The following is a 21929-nucleotide window of genomic DNA, read 5'->3' as shown; positions in this document are numbered from 1 at the left end:
ACTCTCCTAATCTATGTGCAGATTTAAGTCGCCCCTAATCACAGATATTCCTTTAACACATGCATCTCTGATTTCCTGTCTAATGCTTTTCCCAACATTACCACTACAGTTTCCCAACATTACCACTACAGTTTCCCAACATTACCACTACAGTTTGGTGGTCTGTATACCATCTCCACCAATGGTTTTTGCCCTTGAAGTTTCTTAACTCAATCCATACAGATTCCACATCATCTATGCTAATATCTTTCTTCAATATCACCTTTAATCAACAATGCAACTCCACCACCTTTTCCTTTCCATCTTTCCTTCCTAAACACTGAATAGCCCTCAATGTTTAGTTCCCACCCTTGCTCACCTTGGTGCCATGTCTCCATAATGCCAACTATATCATACCCCTTGATCTAAAATCTGTTCATTAATCTAAAATAGATTATTGGCAAAGGTAATAGAATACAAAATTCCTACCCCTAATTTCTGGTCTGTGGCCCATGCCAGAAAATGTATATGTTTGAACATTAGGCAAAGACTGGCTTGGATTGGATCATGATGCCTCTCATTGTCAAATAAAATAATGATACTGGTTTGCTCTGACCACATGAAGAATGATTAGAAGTTACCAGGTAACACCTTTCATTTGTCAGTGACAATATACTAACTTCTATTGTAGTGTTGTGCTGGGGGTGGGATGGATTATTAAATTAAATAGTCCTGATTTTGCCTCTTGCCACACATCTGTAAACAGACATTTTAATTTACTTCCCCCTTAATAAATAATGGTGTGTTTCCCAACCCCTCAAGTTTTGGTGCGATCCAATTTTATATTAATAACTTCACAGCAAACTCAAGATGGGATGAACTCAAAGGGTTAGTTTATTTGCACAAGCTCAAACCGCGGGAAGAAGGCTGCCATGTTGTCTCCTGTGCACTTGTATGGTAAAGACAAGGATAGAAAAAAAGATTTACAGAGCAAAGAACACAGTGAGGAGGAGTCATGTGCTGTGGGTAAGGGGGAACTGGTGGATGTACTGTACTTAGATCTCCAGAAGGTATTTGATAAGCTGCCACATCAAAGGTTATTGTGAAAAATAAAAGTTCATGGTGTAGAGGGTAACATATTATCATGGATTGAAGATTGGCTAGCTAACAAGAAAGAGTTGGCACAAATGGATCATTTTCTGGTTGACATGATGTGACGAGTGGTGTTCCACAGGGACCCATGCTGGGGCCTCAAATTTTTTAATTTTATATAACTGACTTGGATGAAGGGACTGAAGGTTCATGGTTGCCAAATTTGCTGATGTCACAAAGATAGGTAGGAGAGTGGATGTGAGGAGGCTACAAATGGACATAGGTTAATTGAAAGGACAAAAATTTGTGAAATGGAGTACAGTGTGGACAAATGTGATGTTGTCCATTTTGGCAGGAAAAATAAAAAAGAGACTAATTATCTAATTGGTGAGAGATTGTAGAGCTCCGAGGTGCAGAGGGATCTGGATGCCTAGTGCATGAATCTCAAATGGCTAGTTCAGATACAGAAAGTAATTAGGAAAGCAAATCATAGAAACCCTACAGTACAGAAAGAGGCCATTCGGCCCATCGAGCTTGCACCGACCACAATCCCACCCAGATCCTACTCCCATATCCCTACCCACTAATCCCTCTAACCTACGCATCTCAGGACACTAAGGGGCAATTTTAACATGGCCAATCAACCTAACCCACACATCTTTGGACTGTGGGAGGAAACCGGAGCACCTGGAGGAAACCCACGCAGACACAAGGAGAATGTGCAAACTCCACACAGACAGTGACCCAAGCCGGGAATCGAACCCAGGTCCCTGGAGCTGTGAAGCAGCAGTGCTAACCACTGTGCTACTGTGCCACCCAAATAGAATGTTATCATTTATTGTGGGGGCAATTGATTAAAAACCTGGGGAGGTTATGCTTTAGTTGTACAGGGCATTGGTGAGAACACATCTGGAGTATTGTGTACAGTATTGGTCTCCTTATTTAAGGCAATATATAAATGTTAGAAGCAGTTCAGCGAAGGTTTACTAGACCATTACCAAGGCTGGAATTCTCCAGTCTCACACCCTGCTACCACTGCCATTGAGAATGGAGAATTTGGTGATCAATTGACAGCACCTCCTCAATACATTGTTTCTATTGGAACCTCTTTTCCATTACCTACAAGTCTGACTTATTGCTGCATGCCCCCCTATCTCATCATCTGAAGTCAACTCAAACGGCAAAATTAAATTATACAGCTGTTTAAGTCTGATGACCCTACATGAAGGACTACCTTATTGGACTTGGATTCTGGGCTCTGGAAGCCATGTGAAACAATAATTACATATATACATATGAACATACGAATTCGGAACCGGAGGGTACCACTTGGCCTCTTGAGCCTGCTCCACCATTGAATGAGATCATGGAAAATTTGCTTGGAACTCCCACATTCCTGCTTACACCCAATAATCTTTCATTCCCTTGTTGATCAAGCATGCATCTAGTTCTGCTTTAAACATATTCAAAGACTCTGCCTTATGAGGAAGAGAGTTCCAGACACTCATGACCCTCAGAGAAAAAAAGATCTTTACATTCTCCTCATCTCTGTCTTAAATGAGTGACCACTTATTTTTAAACAGTGACCCCCTCGTTCTAGATTGTCCAACAAGAGGAAATATCCTTTTCACATCCACCCTATCAATACCTCTCAGGATCTTAAAAGGTTACGATTAAGTCACCTCTTATTCTTCTAAACTCTAGTGAATACAAAACTAACCTCTCCAACCTTTCTTCATAAGACAACGAGTCCACTGCTGGGCCAGAATTCTCCAATCTCACCCGCAACTCGGATCTTCCAGTCCTGCTGCTTTCTATTCAACAACTATTCAATCTGGAGAGTCCCTTTTCTGAGTATGCTTGTAGATAGTAAAATGGCAGATTAAGTTTTTATTAAAGCAAGGCAATATAATTAGTTCCACCAGCTAGAGGTTCACAAGACCCTCACCTCCACATTGTCTTTGACAATGGACAGACTAATTCCGAACACCTTTGTGACAAAGATAGAGGCAAAGATAAACACGCATATTAGAGTTGAGAGAAGCATAAAGGCAGTAAAGAGAATGACGCAAGGTTCTTTATTTTGGTTTGATTTATTTCCTGTAAATTTAAATGTGAAAATTGGGCAAAGCCTCTTTGAGAGCAATGGATGGGTAGAGAGGATAGAAGGGAGGAGAGAAACAAGTTGAGCATGCAAAAGCTCATCTCTGTCCCTCAGTGCAGTGGGTGGATACAGGGAAGGAAGATTCGCTGAATGTATGGAAGGTTAATGGTGAGGTCAGCAAAAATGGACATGAAAGATGAATATGTCTTTGGATTCTGCTTAGAAAAATTGGACTGTTCCAGAATCAGAACTGACGCATTCTTCTGATCGCCTGTTATATTCGAAAATATGCATGCCGAAATGGCAAAATGATTTTCAGATGTTTGTTTTTAAGCCAGTGATGTATTTAAAACTGTTTAGGCAGCACATTTCCTGAATTAGCCAATGAACACTATCTTAAGTAATACTGAATCAATTTCCAAATGGATAGTTCAGTACATTTTGTTTTTGAGAGTTTTGATAATCTAGATAATGTGAGTTTTACCTTGTTATTTTTATTTTCTTGATTTGTTTGGTTTACATGTTGATCAGCATGTCCTTCCAAAGTTCGGAGAAAACAGTTTTTCAACAGAGAAAATTTAACGAATTGCATAGCAAACTTGCCTTTTTTTCTTCCCCGCCACCTCCTCAACCAATGTATACCCTGTCTCTGTGCTATTATTCATCTTCTCCAAACTTGATTCGAGTAATATAATTTATTGAGAAATTCAACAATCAGAAAAGCTGGAATGTATAGATGTCAAGACCAAAAGAATATGCAGATAATAAGCTGAACATGACATTTTTTTGTTTTTGTAAATCACTGGGCATAGATTAAAGCTGGACACTAATGTTAACTTTATTGTATTGCAAATCAGACAAGACATGAAAGTTGACATACTCATAACCTACATGCTCAGTGGAAGTTATATATTCGCTGAAATTATCTTGTGGAACATGTAGGGTATTTAGAATGTGACCAGCTGAATTTCAAAGGTGAGATGGGAGTGCCTGATTCTGCCACCAAGGCGACATTCAACCAAGTGTGGCACGAAGGAATACTTGTAAAACTAAAGTCAATAGGGACCATAATAAAGAAAAATCTACAGTGCCTGAAGTTAGACTTGGAATAAAAGATTTTTAAACCTCCTGCCAGTACTGAGGGGCAGAAGTGCCTCAAAAGATGGCATTAAAGTGTTTGTATGGTTATGTTGCAATTTTATCTGACCTATCCTTCATCTAAATTGCAGGGGCTCAAATAGTAACAACTGATATTAAGTGAAAAAATGCCGTATTTCCCAGTATTACTCTAATATTTTGAGTACAATTTTTCCAGAAACACAGCAATCAAGAAGTGAAACATCCACTGACAAGTAAGGTATCTGTGGAACTTTCAATATTAAATGCTTTACCAGTCAGCTTAAAGTTGAGGTCACTTTTCAGAGGACAATCTAATACTCCTGAAGCTAATTCTTAGTTTTACAAGGAATAGTATCTGAACTTGACAACATTTTAAAAAGGACCCCGTAAAGCAGCATTTCTGTGTCAGAACAGTGTCATGTATAAAAAAAATTACTTTGCAACTTGCTGGAACTGATTTAATTATCGTTGTACTCCAATTAGGATGGCAAAGGAAAAGTGCTTCGCAAATTGAGACCATGTTCTTAAATGACAAAAGAAAATGTGCAAATTTTAGCTTAATTTAAATCTATAAATTTTGCAATTCATTTTACTTTATTTCAATTAAAGGGATGAGGTTTGCCTCAGTGGGTGGCACTAAAAACACTATTCTGCAACACTGCTCGTCTGGTTGTGGCCCATCAATTGTGACCTAGCACATCAGTTTTGTGAGGAGGAGAGAATGGTGCAGAGTGGTAGGGAAGGAAATAAAAAATTGAAAGTTTGTGAATTATGACACTAATAGCTTCAGTGACGAGACTACTTTGGAGGTACAGTGCTCAACTGTAACATTAAGTGATTAGAAACAAGTGTAAACTCACTATCAAGAGAATGCATTTTGACAGTTACTTTTTGTTTTTCATTAAACTAGTGTAACTTTGTGGGAAATATGAGAGAAAACATTTGTTATTAGTTTCATATTACCGGTATCTTGCTTTAGAATGCTCAAAGGTTTGCACAGTTAAGTTTGTATATTTTGTATATGTTTATGTAGGCTACACTGTGAAATCCAATTTCATGACAGGGTGTGATTCAGAGAAGTGACTTTATCAGCAGCAAGTTATCCTCTAGCACCATTAGATCAAAACTCATCCTTTGTACAAATGTTGGTGGAGAAATGACAAAAGTCTTTAGCCTAACAGCATACATATTAGCAAATTGTAAGCATAAAGAATAATGGATGGCAACATAGTCATGAGAAATTGTTGAGAGAGTAAATGAGTAAAGAGTTGAGGAGAATGTGTTTGTATAACTTGAGCTGATCAGAAGTGCAAAAGGTCTTCTCTAAGTATGCTGAAATTAATTGCAAGAGGTAAACATGTTTCTTTTTGTTTGATTTTTGGGTGCTCCAATTCTCCATATTAGTCTTACAGAAAATGAGATCATGGAAGCAGCTCACAATGGACGGAGATGAGCAATCCCATAACCAATAATCAGATCAAAGATTTGCCATACCCCATCCTGAATTATGATTGCCAGTTAAACAACTAACAAGAGAAGGAAGCTCCACAGATATTCCCATCCATAAGGATGGGACAACCCAGCTCTTCACTGCAAAGGCTGAAGTATTTGTAATCATCTTCAGCCAGTATCTCAGCCTCCTTCTGAAGTCCCAAGCATCACAGATGTTAGTTACTCCATATGACATGAATAAACCACTGAAAGCATTGGTTTCTGCAAAGGTTATGGCCCTTACAAGATTCTGACAAAAGTACTAGCTCCGCCTCAAGCAAGCAAAGTGACTTCTGGTTTTCTCCCCTTCATTGCTCAATATTTAAAATTGTGGCCCATAGTACTGTAATTGCAATCACTCTTCACATATAACTTGAAGCTAAAGAGACCAACCTTTTGTTTGATGACTGGAGAAGGAGATTTGTTTGGTTGTCCACCTAAGGAGCTCCGTGTTACTGGTCAGGAATTCTGTGGGTGCTCGTGTGGCTGATGAGCCCGATCCTAGAGCCACATCTTTGACCACACACTTGGTAGGTGTTTCTGGGAAATGGATTCTGTCCTTGGTATTTAGATCACTGGCATTCCTTTCTCAGGCTCCTTTTCTAGAACTTCTCTTGCCATCGGTGTTCTTGAAGAATTATGCCCCTTCAATCAAGAGCTTCCTCCAGGTAGGCCTCTTCTGAGCAAGGGTCTCCCAGGCGTTGATGTCTATGCTGCATTTCTTGAGGTATGTCTGCACAGTATCTTTGAAGTACTTCCAAGTCCTCCTCTTGTTCGGGTGCCTTCCTTGAGCTGGGCAAAGAAGATTTGCTTTGGCATTCAGGACTCTGGCATCCTAAGCACGCGGCTGGCCCAGCAAAGTTAGTTTCAGTTTATCATGGCCTTAATGCTGTGCGCTTGGCTCCTTCAAGGACGCTGATGTTAGTGTGCCTGTTCTCCCAGCTGATGCAGAGAATCCATCTCAAACAATGTTGATGGTACCTCTCCAGGACCTTGAGGTGGCATCTGTACATAGTCCAGGTTTTAAAGCCACAAAGAAAAGTTGGGAGGGCAACTGCCTTGTACGTGAGAGTCTTCGTATCAGCATGGATGTTGCGGTCCTAAAAGAGTTTAATCCTTAGGCATCCAAAGGTGGCACTCGAGGATTGGATACAATGTTGGATTTCTGCATTGATGTCAACCTTGGATGAGAAGTGGCTCCCCAGGTAGGGGAAATGTTCCACCTTTGGCAGGGTTTCTCTGTAAATATTGATGAAGGCAGGCAACGGGTCTTGCCTTGGGGCAGGTTGGTAAAGGAACTGAATCTTGAGGCTGAGACTGATTCTTTGGTATGCTTCCGTGAAGGAGTCAAGCATGACTTGGCGATTCTCTTCTGAGACACCAGAGATGGTGTTGTCATCCGCATACTCAAGTTTCACGAGCAATATCAGTGTGATTTTCTTCTTGGGTTTCAACCAGTTGAGTTTGAACAGATTTCCGTCCATCCTGCAGACAAAGTAGACAACATCCTGTTGACAAAGTGAAGGATGGTGGTGATGAACGTGGAGAAAAGGGTGGGATGATAATGCATCCGTGCTTGATATTTCCATCATTGAGGACTGATGCCGACACCTTGTCATGTAGGAGTTGGAGAATATTGATGGATTTCTCGGGACAGCCAACTTATGATGGACTCTTCCAGAAGGCTTCCCAATTAACTGAGTCAAAAGCCTTGGTAGATACTGAAGGATTGGAGCATACCATATTATTTGTGTATTTATACCATTAATCCTGTATGACTCTCTAACTGGAAACCAAAAGGAAATGATTGAAGTAGGTAGTGAAACCACAATCCAAATCTCATTTGAGATTGTACTTCATTGCAAAGGCTAGCTTAAAAATAGAGGGTATGACTAATCACCATGTTATCCCAATATATGCTATTCTTTACAAATTGATCGCGTATACAAAACTTGTCCATGGCCTTGCCCACATTTCCCATCCAATCCCCTCCCACCCTGTGTCCTAGCTCAATCCCTCACTTCTATCAATTTGGCACATTTTTATTCCCATACTTTTTCCACCATGGTGATTTTGTCCCTTGTTATATTTCTGCTACATCTTCTAGCTACTGGTTTGTCCATCTTCCTCCTTCCTTTTGTGAGTGTTTTGGGGCAATTTGCTGTATAAATGCAAGTTGTGATGAGCTAATGTGGGGATTATAATTTGTGTGCATCATACTGAAACTTGGATATTTCAAGATATTTTGTAAGACTCCATACTTTTGCTTTTCTGTTTAAACTAACTACAATAACTTGATCAAGCAGAAACTGACACCATACTTTAGGTATTTAAGCAAATCTGTACTTAATGAATGGTGAATGTGCTTGATGCCCTCAGCTGCAACCAAATGTCTTATTGATGCTATTTTGGACGTGAAAATCAATATGTCCAGAAAATAAATCTATATTGTTAAGTTACATAATGAACATTTCCAAACAAAACTGATTTGAACAAAATGAATATCAGCAATGTAGAATGTTGGAGTGATACAGCACAAAAGAAGGCCATTTAGTCCGTTGTACCTTGCCGATTATTTGGTAGAGCTCTGCAATTAATTCCACTCACTTGGGGTTTCCGCATTGACTTTTATCTTTTTCCCTTCAAGTAGTAATCCAATTGTCTATTGAATGTAACTATTGAATCTGCTGCCTCCACCCTTTCATGATGTGGAGATACCCTTTCAGACAGTGCATTTCAGACCACAACAGATCCTTTTTTAAAAAAGTGTCTCATGTTGCCTCTGATTCTTTTGCCTACAGCTACTCACACTATAACTTGATAACTTATTGCATAACATGAGAAACTAATGTAGAAATCTCATTCAATTGATTGGCAATGAAATCACGCAAGCGGATATTATAAATTTGATAGGACCCTTAAAATGATCACTTTGATAAACAAAATCTGAAGGATATAATGGTCCAACATTAACTGCCCACTGTTATGCATTTATGATTTGTTGTATGCTACATATTTACAAAAATGATTTTGAATATGCATACTTAAAATGATGACTGCTAACACATTGTCTTTGAGTTGCCATGGTATTTGTTAATGTACGCTGGTTATTATTGTAGCATCTTAATGCCACTTAATATCCTAGGCATGGCGCCTCTCAATTTACATTGCCTGTATAGATGATCATCAAATTAATTCCAACTCAAGACCTAATTCACAAGCAAATCAACTATTCAGGAATGCAGTAAAACATAGAATTTGGTGAGGTTGTATGTGAGCAGTGCAGGCTAATTCAGAGGAAAAATGGATATAAGATGGAATGTAATATTGAAGAAAGTCACTGAGATAATGTGGGTAAACAATGGAGAAAAACAGTTTTAAAATGAGAAGTCAGTGTAGATCGGTGAGGATTGCAATGATGGGAAATGATAGGGAAATGTAGCATTTTAGATTTTGTTTGCAATTTCTTGCTATTTATTTATCAATCAACCTGATTTGTATTGCCTTCTCTGAAATAGATTGTGACCGAATGGAAAGCAAAATTTGGAGCGCCTCCTGTTTAGTGTCCTAACTCTCTCATTGGGTTCTTTTGAACTTCATACTGCCAATTGCTTTTGGCTTGTGTTATGTATGCAGTTAAACAGAATGCGTAAACTGCACAGCTAGGAGATGGCTATTTATGATCAGCATTAGCTGAACTCACTAGCTGGTGTAAATGATTCCACCAGATATTCATTGGGCTCCGGTCAATGGTCGGGGAAACAAAACTGCTAGGGCTTTTCAGAAATATGTTTGCACTGCCCTGAATACAGAAGGATTTGCACGGTTGTCTAGATAATGTGCATTGCGGCCAAGAGAGGCATTAGGCTCACAAAGCCCACCTCATCCCTGAATAATGTATGAAGGGTCTACTCACATTTAGCTTATTAACAGCTGTTGTCAAGCATGTACCATTTTGAATGTGTTTTTGAAACCTGCTTTCAGGAGTGACAGTACAATTGAATTACCGGATTTTAAGATATTTACAAACTTCTGTTGGAGGTCAACTAATGGGATTATGGATATCGTATTTCATAACCAGATCAATAATATAGAATGAAGTACTCTTTGGAATTGATTTGCCTGACAATGTAAGAAATAGTCAGTGTTGCTAGACATGGCCGGAAGCCCAAAATGCTAACTTGTAAAATCTGTTATAATCTTGTTGATTTGATGTCAGAAACTGGACTGTGGGAGGTGAAGAAAAAAGGATTTACTGATGTGTTCTGGATAGGGTGCAACAAAAAACTGTTTTGCAACTTTGTTCCGTTCTGGTTCGTGTTAGGAGCATTTTAACATGTGGAAATCAGCTCTTTCATGCAAAAAGTAAGTTATTAAACGCCAGTTATTTCCCATCAACATGGAGAGACTAATAGCCAAATTTAAAAAAAATTGTCATGGATTAACTGAAGACTGAATCAGTCTTCAGACTTGACTAGGAAAATAGTTTAATAGTATGCTCATCCTCGCCTTTGATTTCTAGGAAGTAGGGCCTTCTACACAGAACAACAAATATGAACTGTTAATAATCATTGTTATGAAAGCTTCTTAGATAAATTTTTGATAAACGTACAAACACATGAAAAAGCTCAGACAGGAAGAGGCCACTGGTCTATCTTGCCTGTCCATCCAGTTGGGATATCTTGTTAGTCATGCTGCAGGCATGGGAAATGGGTGGTAAGTCTGAAAAAACTGTCTTCGACCCTTTTAAGTGATTGAAATAAGTTCAGGTGACTGCATTGACCCTGACTTCTGTTGCAGGGTATATACCTTTTGTACAACATGGCATGACATTTGCCCCAGTCATAAATAAATCCAACTTTTTCTCAAAAGGAGTACGAAACATTAACATTCTCGAAGTGAATCAGAATTATTTTCCATACATCTCCCAATTTTTGGGAGAACCAAGACTGGAACTATCCAGTTCTGCCTTTGCATAAATTATAAGGCTGCCAGTAATTCCTGTCTAACTAACAAAGTTGAAACATAGTCTCATAGTTAATTTATAAGCCTTAAGCCCATGACTCTGTGCTTCTACACATGCCCAGCTCTTTCAGCTATAGAGTGTCCTAGGCCCATCCATCTTCAGCTGACTCATCAATGACCTTCCTGCCATCATAAGGTCAGAAGTGGGGATGTTCAATAATGATTACAATGTTCAGCACTATTTGCAACTTCTCAGATACTGAAGCAGTCCATGCTCAAATGCAGCAAGATTGGGACAAGTTCCAAGCTTGAGTACACAAGTAGTAAGTGACATTCACACTGAATAAGTGCCAGGAAATGACCATCTCCAAATGAGAGAAATCAACCCCCGTAATCCCTTGACATTCATTAGTAATTTTGAATCACCCACTCTCAACGTCTTGGGGTTACCATTGACCAGAAACTGAACTGTCCTAGCAATATAAATACTGTGGCTACAAGAGCATGTCAAAGGCTAGGAATCATTGGTAAGCAACTCGCCACCTGACTTCCAAAGACTGTCCACTAGCTACAAGGCAGAAGTTAGGAGTGTGATGGAATACTCTCCAACTGCCTGGTTGAGTGCAGTTGCAACAGCACTCAAAAAGCTCAACACCAACCAGGACAAAATAACCTTTACAATTAGTGCCCTTCTCATAAAAATTCAATCCTTCAGCCACCAATGAACAGTGGCAGCAGTGTGTGCCATCTGCAAGATGCACCAAGGCTCTTTAGGCAGCACCTTCCAAATCTACAACTGTTACCATCTAAAAGAATAAGGGCAGCAGATATATGGAAACACCACCACCTGGAAGTTCCCCTCCAAGTCACTCACTATCCTGACTTGGAAAATATCACCAATCCTTCACTGTCACTCGGTCAAAATCCTGGATCTCTCTCCCTAACAGCAATGTGGGTGTACCTATACTTTGGAGATTACAGCGTTTTAAGTAGGCAGCTCTTCACCACCTTCTCAAGGCCAACTAGTGATGGGCAATAAAAGCTGACCTAGCCAGTGATGCCCACATCCCATGAATGAATTTTAAAAATATCTAGTTAGCTAAGGCATTTTAACCTGAAAATCAATGTGATTGCTTCTACACTTTTACAAAGAAAACATGCATTAAAATTGATTAGTTATGTGTGCAATACCTGTAATGTACCATTACTCTTCAGCCTGTAATAATTAACGTACAGCTTTATTTTCAATCACACAATTCTAAAATTAACAGTGAAATCTGCTCTGAAGCTTTCACTGTTAATTTTAGAATTTTTTCTACTGCTTATTCTATAATTTTCTTTAAACTTGCCTCCCCATTTTTAATTATTTTTATCAATCTGTTTGTTTTGTTTGTCCAGAAGTATTTTTCAGAGCTCTTACATAATTCTCTGCCAAAATGGACGAGGCAAGAGCATTTAGTTGCAAGTTGAGGAGGCCCCGTGAACCAATAAACCCACCCACAGCAGCCACATAATTTAAATTTCCTAAGGTCCATTGTGTTAAAGGAATTATTACTGAACTGTACAGGTCAGAAGATCATTGATTGAATTTCCAGTCTGTCCTGAGGTAACTGATATCGTTTGAATGCCATAAAAATGCAGCGGCTGGCATTGGCGCACCTGAACTCGAGGGAAAATTAACAAGGCTTTTGTTCTCTTGCAGTAGATCCAGTGATTGCCACTGTAATGTTCATCTGTAGATGTCTGCTAAGGCCAGCATTAGACTCTCTGGGCACTGTCCAAAACTAACCCATTTATCATTCTTCCTCACCCTACCTTCTTCCAAAGACATGGAGCAGTTTGAAAGGAAAACAAATTGATAAGGAAAGGCAGAGCACTTCTGAGTAATGTTATAGCTTTTTAAACTGAAGATTCAACTTGTACAAGACAGCACTACCATAAAACCTGCTGCTAATATTGTAAAAAATGTTTGAGAGGTGGAATAGAATTCCAGCCCACGAGTACATAATCCTCTTGGGATGTAGATTCTGCACAAGTAAAATATAATCTGCCTGGATGTTGTCAGAATCATGAGTTGTCTGAAAATCTGTTATTGTTCCCCTGTTTTCCAGTGAGATGATTTTTTTCCATGTGTAACCAAATCAGTAAATTTGATGGCTCAGAAAAGATCTTCCTGTAAGGATATCAGGAACTTGACTTGAGTCATACAATTTTAGTATAGAATTGCTATTTCCAGTTAATGTGTTAATTGACCTTGGCGTCCTACAATTGTTATCCCTTTATTGAATTTCTACAAATTAGCATTTAATTTCTGAAATATAGAATTGAGCATAATTTAGCATTCATATAATATTTTCAGCTCTCTTATGGAGTGTTTCTAAATGTCACCATCGGGTTTCCCTACGGGCCCAATTTTACCATTTTCATTCTAAGTACTGGGCAGACTTGAATCTGGGAGTGTTTCAGGTCCAACTTTTAGACCAGTTCTCAGGCGCCTCCATACACACTCTGCCTGCAAAAATATCAGTGATTCCGAATCAGGCTGCAGAAGCCTGTGGGCGGGGCTTATCGCGCCTGAAACCCTGCAGCTCCGATCAGAGCCTTCCACTGCACATGCGCAGTTAAAAAAAATAGAAAAACACTCCCCTGCCACGTCGCTCCCGGGCCGGGTGATGCCTCCCCCCCGGCTCCCACAGATATTGTCCCACCCCCACAACATTACTATCCCCCTTGTTCCCCCCACTCCCCCTACCCGGACCGATCATGGCCCCCTGTCCCCCTTTCCCCTCATGGATTGCACGTAGCGCTGCAGCGGACACCCCCTTCTCCTCCCCCCTCCCCCCACCCCTCCCCACCGATCGCACGCAGTGTGACAGCGGACACCCCCTTCTCTCCCACCCCTCCACCAATCGTACACGGAGTGGCAGCGGACATCCCCTGTCTTCCTCCCCCCGCCAAGAGAGTGATCTGACCCCTCTCCCTCCCCATCCTCCCACCAGAGAGCTATCTGACCCACCTCCCTGCACCCCTCCACTAGAAAGCCATTTGAGCCGCCTCCCCCCCCCCCCCCCCCCCCCCGGCCCGCCAGAGATCCATCTGACCCGTCTCTCTCCCATCTCCCACCACCACCAACCCACCACCAATCTGAGTCAGAGAACCACCGGAAGTTCTGAACTTGCCTCCTCAGAAGCTGTAGCGCCCGAATCGGACCTTTGCAGACCATGTCTGTTTCACGCCAAATCTGAACGGGCGAATGCGGTGGTAAAGGGGGAAGTGCTGAAAAAGTTGGGCACCAAGCTCATTAATTCAACTTAAATGCATCCCGATCGCCGCCATTTTCAGCCATTAGGAAAGGGGGAACGGCCGCGGAGGCAGTCACGGATCGCGCCACTTGCCTCACGCCTGACTTTACCAAGTTTCCGCTCCTGAAAACGGGTGCAGCTTGATGGTAAAATCGGGCCCTATGTTTTCTTGGCTTTCCCGGGACTTGCAGCAAACAGCTTCTCTTTGTTTATGCAGCACTGAGCTGCTTGCTTGGGGTGTGCAAAGTGGTGAGATGATTAGCCTTCTCCATTTCCACTTTCTTTCTTCCTTTGCGAAACAACGTATTTTCTTTTTTTTTTGGACCAGCGTGCCTGAATTGACAAATTGGGGGCTATCTGTGAAGAATAACTGTTAAAACCAAAAGTCATATTTTGTTTCTGCAAAAAATCAATAGAACTCATTTGGAATAACTTTTTCAAAACTTCTATTCGGACCAAGTGTAAATTTAATAAAACATTCATAGATTTGGCACCATTATAAATAGGATTGCCAGCCAAGCAGCTACCAGCTAGATTTAAAAATATCTAATAATTTTTACCTTGGAGGGAGGAATGAAAAGTTGGGGGATTTTCAAACCTCACTGTGTGGACTTCTGATCGGCAGTGCTCACTCGCACTAACTTCATGCAAGAGGTCATGGACCAACTAGAGTCAAGTTCTGGTCACTTATGACAGCAGGACCAAGGCGGAGACAGAGGTGGGTTGATGATGAGCTGGCCAGGTTAAAAGCACCAAACTCGTGTTTGAGACTTCACCCCAGTTCTAGAGATCAGTATGAGACCCCCTTACCCTCCTCACTCCCGCCTCAACCTCTTAACTCCAGATACTCCCTCATCTCCCAATCCATTCACTCAGCCTCCATTATATACAGAGCGCACAAGCTTTATAATATTGGGCAGTCTTTTGGGAATTAATTTTTATCAAAACAAACAAATGGTACTTAAAAGTCAACTTTAAAAACCTTTATCCTCTTAATAAGCTCATAAGTCTGTCAAAATAACCAAGCTCACAAGCCCCTTAACATCTGTGTTATCAGTCCCTGCTAAACAGAATCCCATCTGTTGGTTTGGAACTCAACCAAGCATTCATTATGAAATTCTGAAATTCCATTGAACAACTATGTCAAAAAATGGAATTTATCAAAGCCTTTGAATACAGCCAGAAGATCAGTCTCCTGTCAGTCTTGAAACATTCAAACAGATGGCTGTGCTGAATTTCAAGGGACCATGAAAGCGAAGGGAACAATTTAAACAGTGAGATCTGAATTTCACTATTGTGCAATACAGAATACTACTTCATCTGACAGATAATGTGCTCTAATACAACTGAAGACTTTTTCACTTTCACAGTGCTGTTCAATTTAAGAGACAAGTCCCTTTTCAAAACAAAGCTCTATCACCAATCACTGCATTAAAAACATGTAACTAATAATACAGCATTTCATTATGAAGCAAAGTTGGAACACCTTTTGAACTTGCAAACAGTTCCCTCATAACTCAAAACTCCTCTGAATTGCATTGCATTCCACCGGCTGCCTGGCTGCAATGAAGTCCTGCTTCCTTTCTGTGTGGGAAGGCTGATAGATGGCCTTCTTGTCAGGGTGCCAATTTTTAAGAGCCTCTTTTGTGTCAACGCTTGCTCAACTCCTGGCAAGTGAGTAACTTGCTATCTGGGGACAATGCCCAGTAAACTTTATTGGGTTTGTCTGCAGCCTTCTGGAGGCATCCTTCATTCAAAGGCATTCTGTGCGTGATTTTATTGACCTCATCCCCTCCCCCACCCAGTGCCTCCTTCCCTGGGTACCTCATCCTGCTGTGGAGATGCCGGTGTTGGACTGGGGTAAACACAGTAAGAAGTTTAACAACACCAGGTTAAAGTCCAACAGGTTTATTTGGTAGCAAAAGCCACACAAGCTTTCGGAGCCTTAAGCCCCTTCCTCAGGTGAGTACCTGAGGAAGGGGCTTAAGGCTCCGAAAGCTTTTGTGGCTTTTACTACCAAATAAGCCTGTTGGACTTTACCTGCCTTCAGAGGATCCTCCTCCAATCCTCTGGGTAGGCCCCAGTATATTACCAACAGTGCCCACTGTTCCCAGTGGTGTTGCTGGTACTGCAGAACTGCTGGCATCCAATTGGCCATTAGCTCTCAGGATTCGGGTTTCCACCATTCTAGGGCTTTAATTTAGGTAAGTGATTATCTCAGAATACCGTTGGGCCTCTTGTGGAAAGGTGATGTGGGGCTTCCTACTAGTTTTCCAAATCACCACCACTAAATTCCATCCCTTTACAGCGAAGATCAAAAGTGCTGCTATCTTGTGATGCTGTTTAACCAGCCAGTGAACTTGGATCTGATTGAAGACAAATCTAGGGCACAAATTGCATTCAGTTCAAAATTGGCTCTTTCAATATTCCGAGAGTAGTTGAAGTAAAAGCAAAGAATTCACAATGCTTGTAAAAAGCTCCACTGAGATCGGCATGATGTAGCTGGAGTTCTGCCCTCGACCTAACTCATAGCATGAAGACCTGAGAGTTTTGAATAGGGACATTGTGTCAAATGTAGCTCCACCTTTGAGAATATGAGAAGACTTGTGTGTGAAAGTAAACAATACTCAGGGCAATGAAGTTGAACATCTACCTCTATGGCCACAATAACTTGATGGTTTTCTTGCTGGGAGAATGAAAATATGTGTTTAATCTTTTAGGCCTGTCACCTCATCGTCAAAGATAACTTAAGGATAGGTATTAAAAATGTAGCATCTGTAGCATTTATCACCCAGCCACCTTAAGGAGATATTAGGATAGATGACCTAGGATAGGATAGGATTGGTCAAGAGGTTGATAATCAACACCCAAATCGTGATTAATATGTTTTTTTAGATCTACTTGTTCCTGCTTTCTCTGTTCTCTCCCACTATCCATTAAATCTTAAAGTTTATTTATTAGGTACAAGTAGGCTTACAGTAACACTGCAATGAAGTTACTGTGAAAATCCCCTAGTCGCCACACTTCACTGCCTGTTCGGGTACACTGAGGGAGAATGTAGCATGGTCAATGCACCTAATCAGCACGTCTTTTGGACTGTGGGACGAGCACATTCTCCCTATGTCTGCGTGGGTTTCCTCCGGATTCTCAGGTTTCCTCCCACTGTCCAAAGATGTGCGGGTTAGGTTGATTGGCCATGCTAAATTGCCCGTAGTGTTAGGGGGATTCACAGGGTAAATGTGTGGGTTTACAGGAATAGGGCCTGGGTGGGATTGTGGTCAGCATAGACTCAATGGGCCGAATGGCCGCGTTCTGTACTGTAGGGGATTCTATGGAAACCGGAGCACCCGGACGAAACCCATGTGGACACTGGGAGAACGTGCAGACTCCACACAGACAGTGCCCCAAGCCAGGAATTGAACCCGGGTCCCTGGCGCTGTGAGGCAGCAGTGCTAACCAATGTGCCACTGTGCTGTCAGGTCAAAATCTCAAGAAGCCATTAGTAAGCAGTTCTCATGGATTCATTGGATTGTGCATTGGCACAACTTCAGTTTGTACACTTGTACTTAACTAGCTTTTTAAAAAGATAGCCCACAAACAAACGTTTCCATTGACTACTCTTTGTGATATTTCTAACTAGATATTACTTGAACCAAGTGTATTTTCACTACCTAATAACATGTTGCTTTCGCTCAATTGTAGGGTAAACCGATTGTTCTACCATCTTTTGTGATCCAGCACACCAATAGGCACTTCAGCTTTCGGTTGTATTTCAGAGCTAAGGTTTTGTGTTGCTAAGAACAAAATGTCAATGTTATTCCAGATCTGTGAGTGGTCTGAGCATTTTCATTTAGTAATAGTATCTTGATTTCCTATCATATTTCAGAAGCTTTATCTGGAATTCGGTTATTGAAAACTTTTGTCTGGTATCACATCTTCAGTAAGTTGATTAATGTTATTAATTATGTTCATGGATGTATTTGCAATTACTTGAATATCAGTATTGCATTCCACAGGCTGTGTGCATTGTTGTGTTCCAGCAAATCTGTAACCTTTCATTTTGGAATAAAACATTGCAATGGAGATAAATCCAACCAATTAGAATTTTATAGGGCTTGTTGCTGGCACAGTGTGCTCTGAAGTTTAGCCATGTCTTTGGCAAAATGCTGAAGAAGCTCATTTTATGCTTCTGTGATGCTGATTTCTCCAAAATCTCTATTCCCATTTCTCCAACAGTTTGCAGATCATTTTCCAAACTATTCTCTTGTGAAACTTGCATTATGTATGGGTCATAAAAGCACAACCTTCCCAGTGAAAGTGAGATCCAGTGTGTCACGATATTAAGTTTGGTGGTAGCACTGCAGCATAATGGTGGTAATTTTAGTCTAATCCGCCAAACAGGAATCAAGCCAGTTCAGATCAACCACCTGTTGTAAACCGCACCCAATTTTATTCTCCACTCAAGTGAATGCTGAGTTAAAACAGGTGGCCAGCCTGACCCCATCAGCTTCCTGTCAGGCAGGTTGCGTTAAAATTAACCTTAGTGAAGCAGAGCTGGTGCCTGAGGTGTGCTTCTGTAAGGTTGGATTTTGCTTGTCATAAGCAAGCTGCATGGCCATCCTCCTTGTACAGATGAGTAGTGATCTGATTCTTTTTAATGACTGGTTATTTGGAGTCTTTATTCCTGTTTGTCTATTTGAAGGAATTATGCCAGCTCATAATATTTAGATGAGGTTCTTGATGTACCTAGCATTATTAATGTCTGTTTGGCTCTACTTTTCTTCTTTGCAATACAATGTGCCAGTGTTAATGGATGAATCTGATTATAGGGGATTACTAAATGTCTAAATTTGGCATACTTGAGCCATCTTGTATTAACCGGATCAAATTTACCTTGACCTTTTACACAACCAACCACCATTTGGAGGTCCAGTACTGTGAGAATAAATTAACCTCTTCTTGCCAAAACTATTAAAGAGGAAATCCGAGAACAAAACTATGAACTGACACTTTCCACGTAGCAGCTGCTCAGTTATTAAATATTATAGGTCAGGTGTTAAAAGATATCATTAAATGGTAAGAATTAGCATCTAAGGTTATAAAGACAGTTCATTTGGAATATTGTGTGCAATTTTGATTTCCTTGTCTGAGAAAGGATGTTCTTCCTCTAGAGAGAGTGCAGAGAAGGTTTACCAGACTGATTCCTGGGATGGCAGGACTGATGCATGAGAAGAGATTGAGTCAGTTAGGATTGTATTTGCTGCAGTTCAGAAGAATGAGGGGGGGATCTCCCAGAAATTGATAAACTTCTAACAGCACTAAACAGGGTAGAAGCAGAAAAGATGTTCCTGATAGTGGTGGTGTCCAGAACCAGGGGTCAGTCTCAGAATACGGGGTAAACCTTTTTAGGAGTAAGATGAGGAGAAATTTCTTCACCCAGAGAGTGGCAAGCCTGTGGAATTCGCTACCGCAGAAAGCAGTTGAGGCCAAAACATTGTATGCATTCAAGAAGGAGTTAGATATAAGTCTTGGGGTCAAGGAATTCAAAGGATATGGAAAGATGGCGGGATCAGTTGGATAATCAGTCATGATCATAATGAGTGGTGGAGCAGGCTCAAAGGGCCAAATGGCCCTGTTCCTATTTTCTATGTTTCTAAAAATATCGCAAGAGCTCAAAGATCAGCACTATTTTGTCATAAGCTGATATTTCTCTCAATACCCAAACTTTAGATGAACCAAACATTTTATAATTTTTTTTGAAAAAAGCCAGAGCCATTCCAAAGGGATATTGGCAGTGATTCAGATGGCAGCACTTTCACCTGTACAGGAAAGAAAAAAATAAGCCCCAATTATCTGTCTAAGGTGACTTTTTATTCCAGATGGACCTGCTGAGTTGCACTTGTGAATAATAAGATATTATTTATCCACAGCCAGTCTGTCATGTGACAGCAGTATTGATGTACTCATTATCCACATAATTGATTTGATGCAATAAGCCATTATCACACAATGGGTGGTTGTTCATACTTGCTTGTGATAAAATGGTTCCTTCACACTCCATTTTGTCAGATTTCAAGTTTGCCGACACTGATTCTGGAGTAATCATTCATAGAATCATAGATTCCCTACCTTGCAGAAAGAGGCCATTTGGCCCATCGAGTCTGCACCGATTCTCTTAGGGTACTTTACTCAGCCCCCCCCCCCCCCCCATCCCCATGGTCCCACACATTTACCATGGCCAATCCACATAACCTGCACATTTTTGGAGTGTGGGAGCACTCAGAGGGAAACCATGCAAACATGGGGAGAATGTGAAAACTCCACACACAGTCACTCAAGGCTGGAATTGAACTCTGGTCCCTGTTGCTGTGAGGCAGCAGTGCTTATCACTGTACCAGCATGCCGCCCTGCTAACCACTGGACCACCATGCTGCCATTTATATTTGAGTTTCTGTAAATATCCAGACATTAGTGCCTGTAATTTCCCCAAGTAATTTTGTTGCCTCCTAGTTCTCTTCAATGGTCCTTCAATGGGACATTTATGTTTTAATGACTTTACGCAATCTTGTTCAGACATGAGTTAATCCTTGTCTGTATAGAAATAAAAAAGGGTGTCACCTGATTCCACCGGAGTCCATTTTGTTCAAGTAAATTGTCCAATCCATGCTGCTTTTTTAAAAACAAATAGGTAAAGTGTACTTCTTTCAAATGAGTTTGGCCGTCCCCTCAAAAAGCCACTGAATCAATCTGAAGAAGAGCAGGGCAGTTCTGTCTTGTGTTCTTGCAGATATCGCAAAAACAGATTATCTAACCATTACCACATTACTGTTTGTGAAACTTTGCTGTGTGTAAATTGACTGCTGTTTTTTTGCTCCCCCACATCATAGCAGTGAATGCACTCAAAAGTGCTTCCATTGGCTTTGCAACATCCTGAGGTCATGAGAGATGCTATATAAATGAAAATCTTCCTGATGTGAAAGTTCTTCTTCTTCACAGTTTTGGTGTAACAATAATGAGTCAAGACAGATAATAATTGTATACTTCTCCTTCAATGCTTTATTTTTTTTCAACAAGATCATGGCCTTCCATTTAATTGTAACAAGCCTGGTTGTCCACCTCTTTGGCTATTTATTTGAACCAGATGTTTGCTTTTTCAAGATACTTTGCTCTCGTAGTAATATTGTGAAGCAGTGATTGTTAACTCTTAACTCTTTTAAATTAGAATTCAACTGGATTGTCGCAAAAACAATTTTGAGGATATTTTTAGGGTTAAACTGGTTAGAAGTGCCATATTTACTGAAGCTATTTATTTTTCTATGTGGGACCCAGTGTTGCCAGCCATTGATGCTCTCCCTGGAACCGTGAGTTCTGAAAGACATCAATTGCTACCCAAAGTAATTAGTGTTATAATCATAAAAAGTGTGTTCATTATTAAAATATTACACAAGTCCATAATGTGATGGGAGTAAACAAATATTAAAAATTTCAGAATTCTGATTACCATCGGGATCCTAGATTTAAAACATATAATTTGTGGTAGTGTTTTCAGAAATGAAGACCTTGGTATCTTGGAATCAAGATACTTATAGCATTTTTCCACAGACATCGTGAAAGAGCGCTACTATTCTGTCAACCAGCTTGCAGTTTTTAAGTTTTATTTAATGCCAGTGCTTGATTTTGTTAGATTTCTGAGATTGCTGAGGCATAGCTACAAGTTCCATTTTCTTTCCGCCTTCCATTTTCTTACGAGTAGAATCATAGATCTACAGTAAATTCTATGATTTTGTTGCTGTGATAAACGCGTCAAATCATGCATATTGATCTAGAATTAGACCTAAATGAGTGGCTTTAGATCATTCATATTTCTGGACACAGGC

At 40.5% G+C, this 21929-nt stretch overlaps 1 protein-coding gene across 10 annotated transcripts in view; it reads left to right on the top strand.

Moving 5' to 3' along the window:
- Positions 1-21929, top strand: part of spsb4a (splA/ryanodine receptor domain and SOCS box containing 4a) — a 205984-nt gene that overhangs the window by 137321 nt on the left and 46734 nt on the right. For 4 of the 10 annotated variants that reach the window (XM_078208725.1, XM_078208732.1, XM_078208712.1 and 1 more), the window contains one exon: positions 17939-17992. The exons of 5 other annotated variants lie outside the window; for them this stretch is intronic. In XM_078208725.1, coding sequence (XP_078064851.1) covers positions 17939-17992 — 54 coding nt within the window. Of the gene's footprint in view, positions 1-17938; positions 17993-21381; positions 21414-21929 lie in introns of all 10 variants that reach the window. One more of the 10 variants, XM_078208769.1, reaches the window with a different exon arrangement.

This window comes from Mustelus asterias, chromosome 3 (assembly GCF_964213995.1).
Source record: "Mustelus asterias chromosome 3, sMusAst1.hap1.1, whole genome shotgun sequence".
NCBI lineage: Eukaryota > Metazoa > Chordata > Chondrichthyes > Carcharhiniformes > Triakidae > Mustelus > Mustelus asterias.
This window is presented reverse-complemented; position numbering and strand designations above follow the sequence as displayed.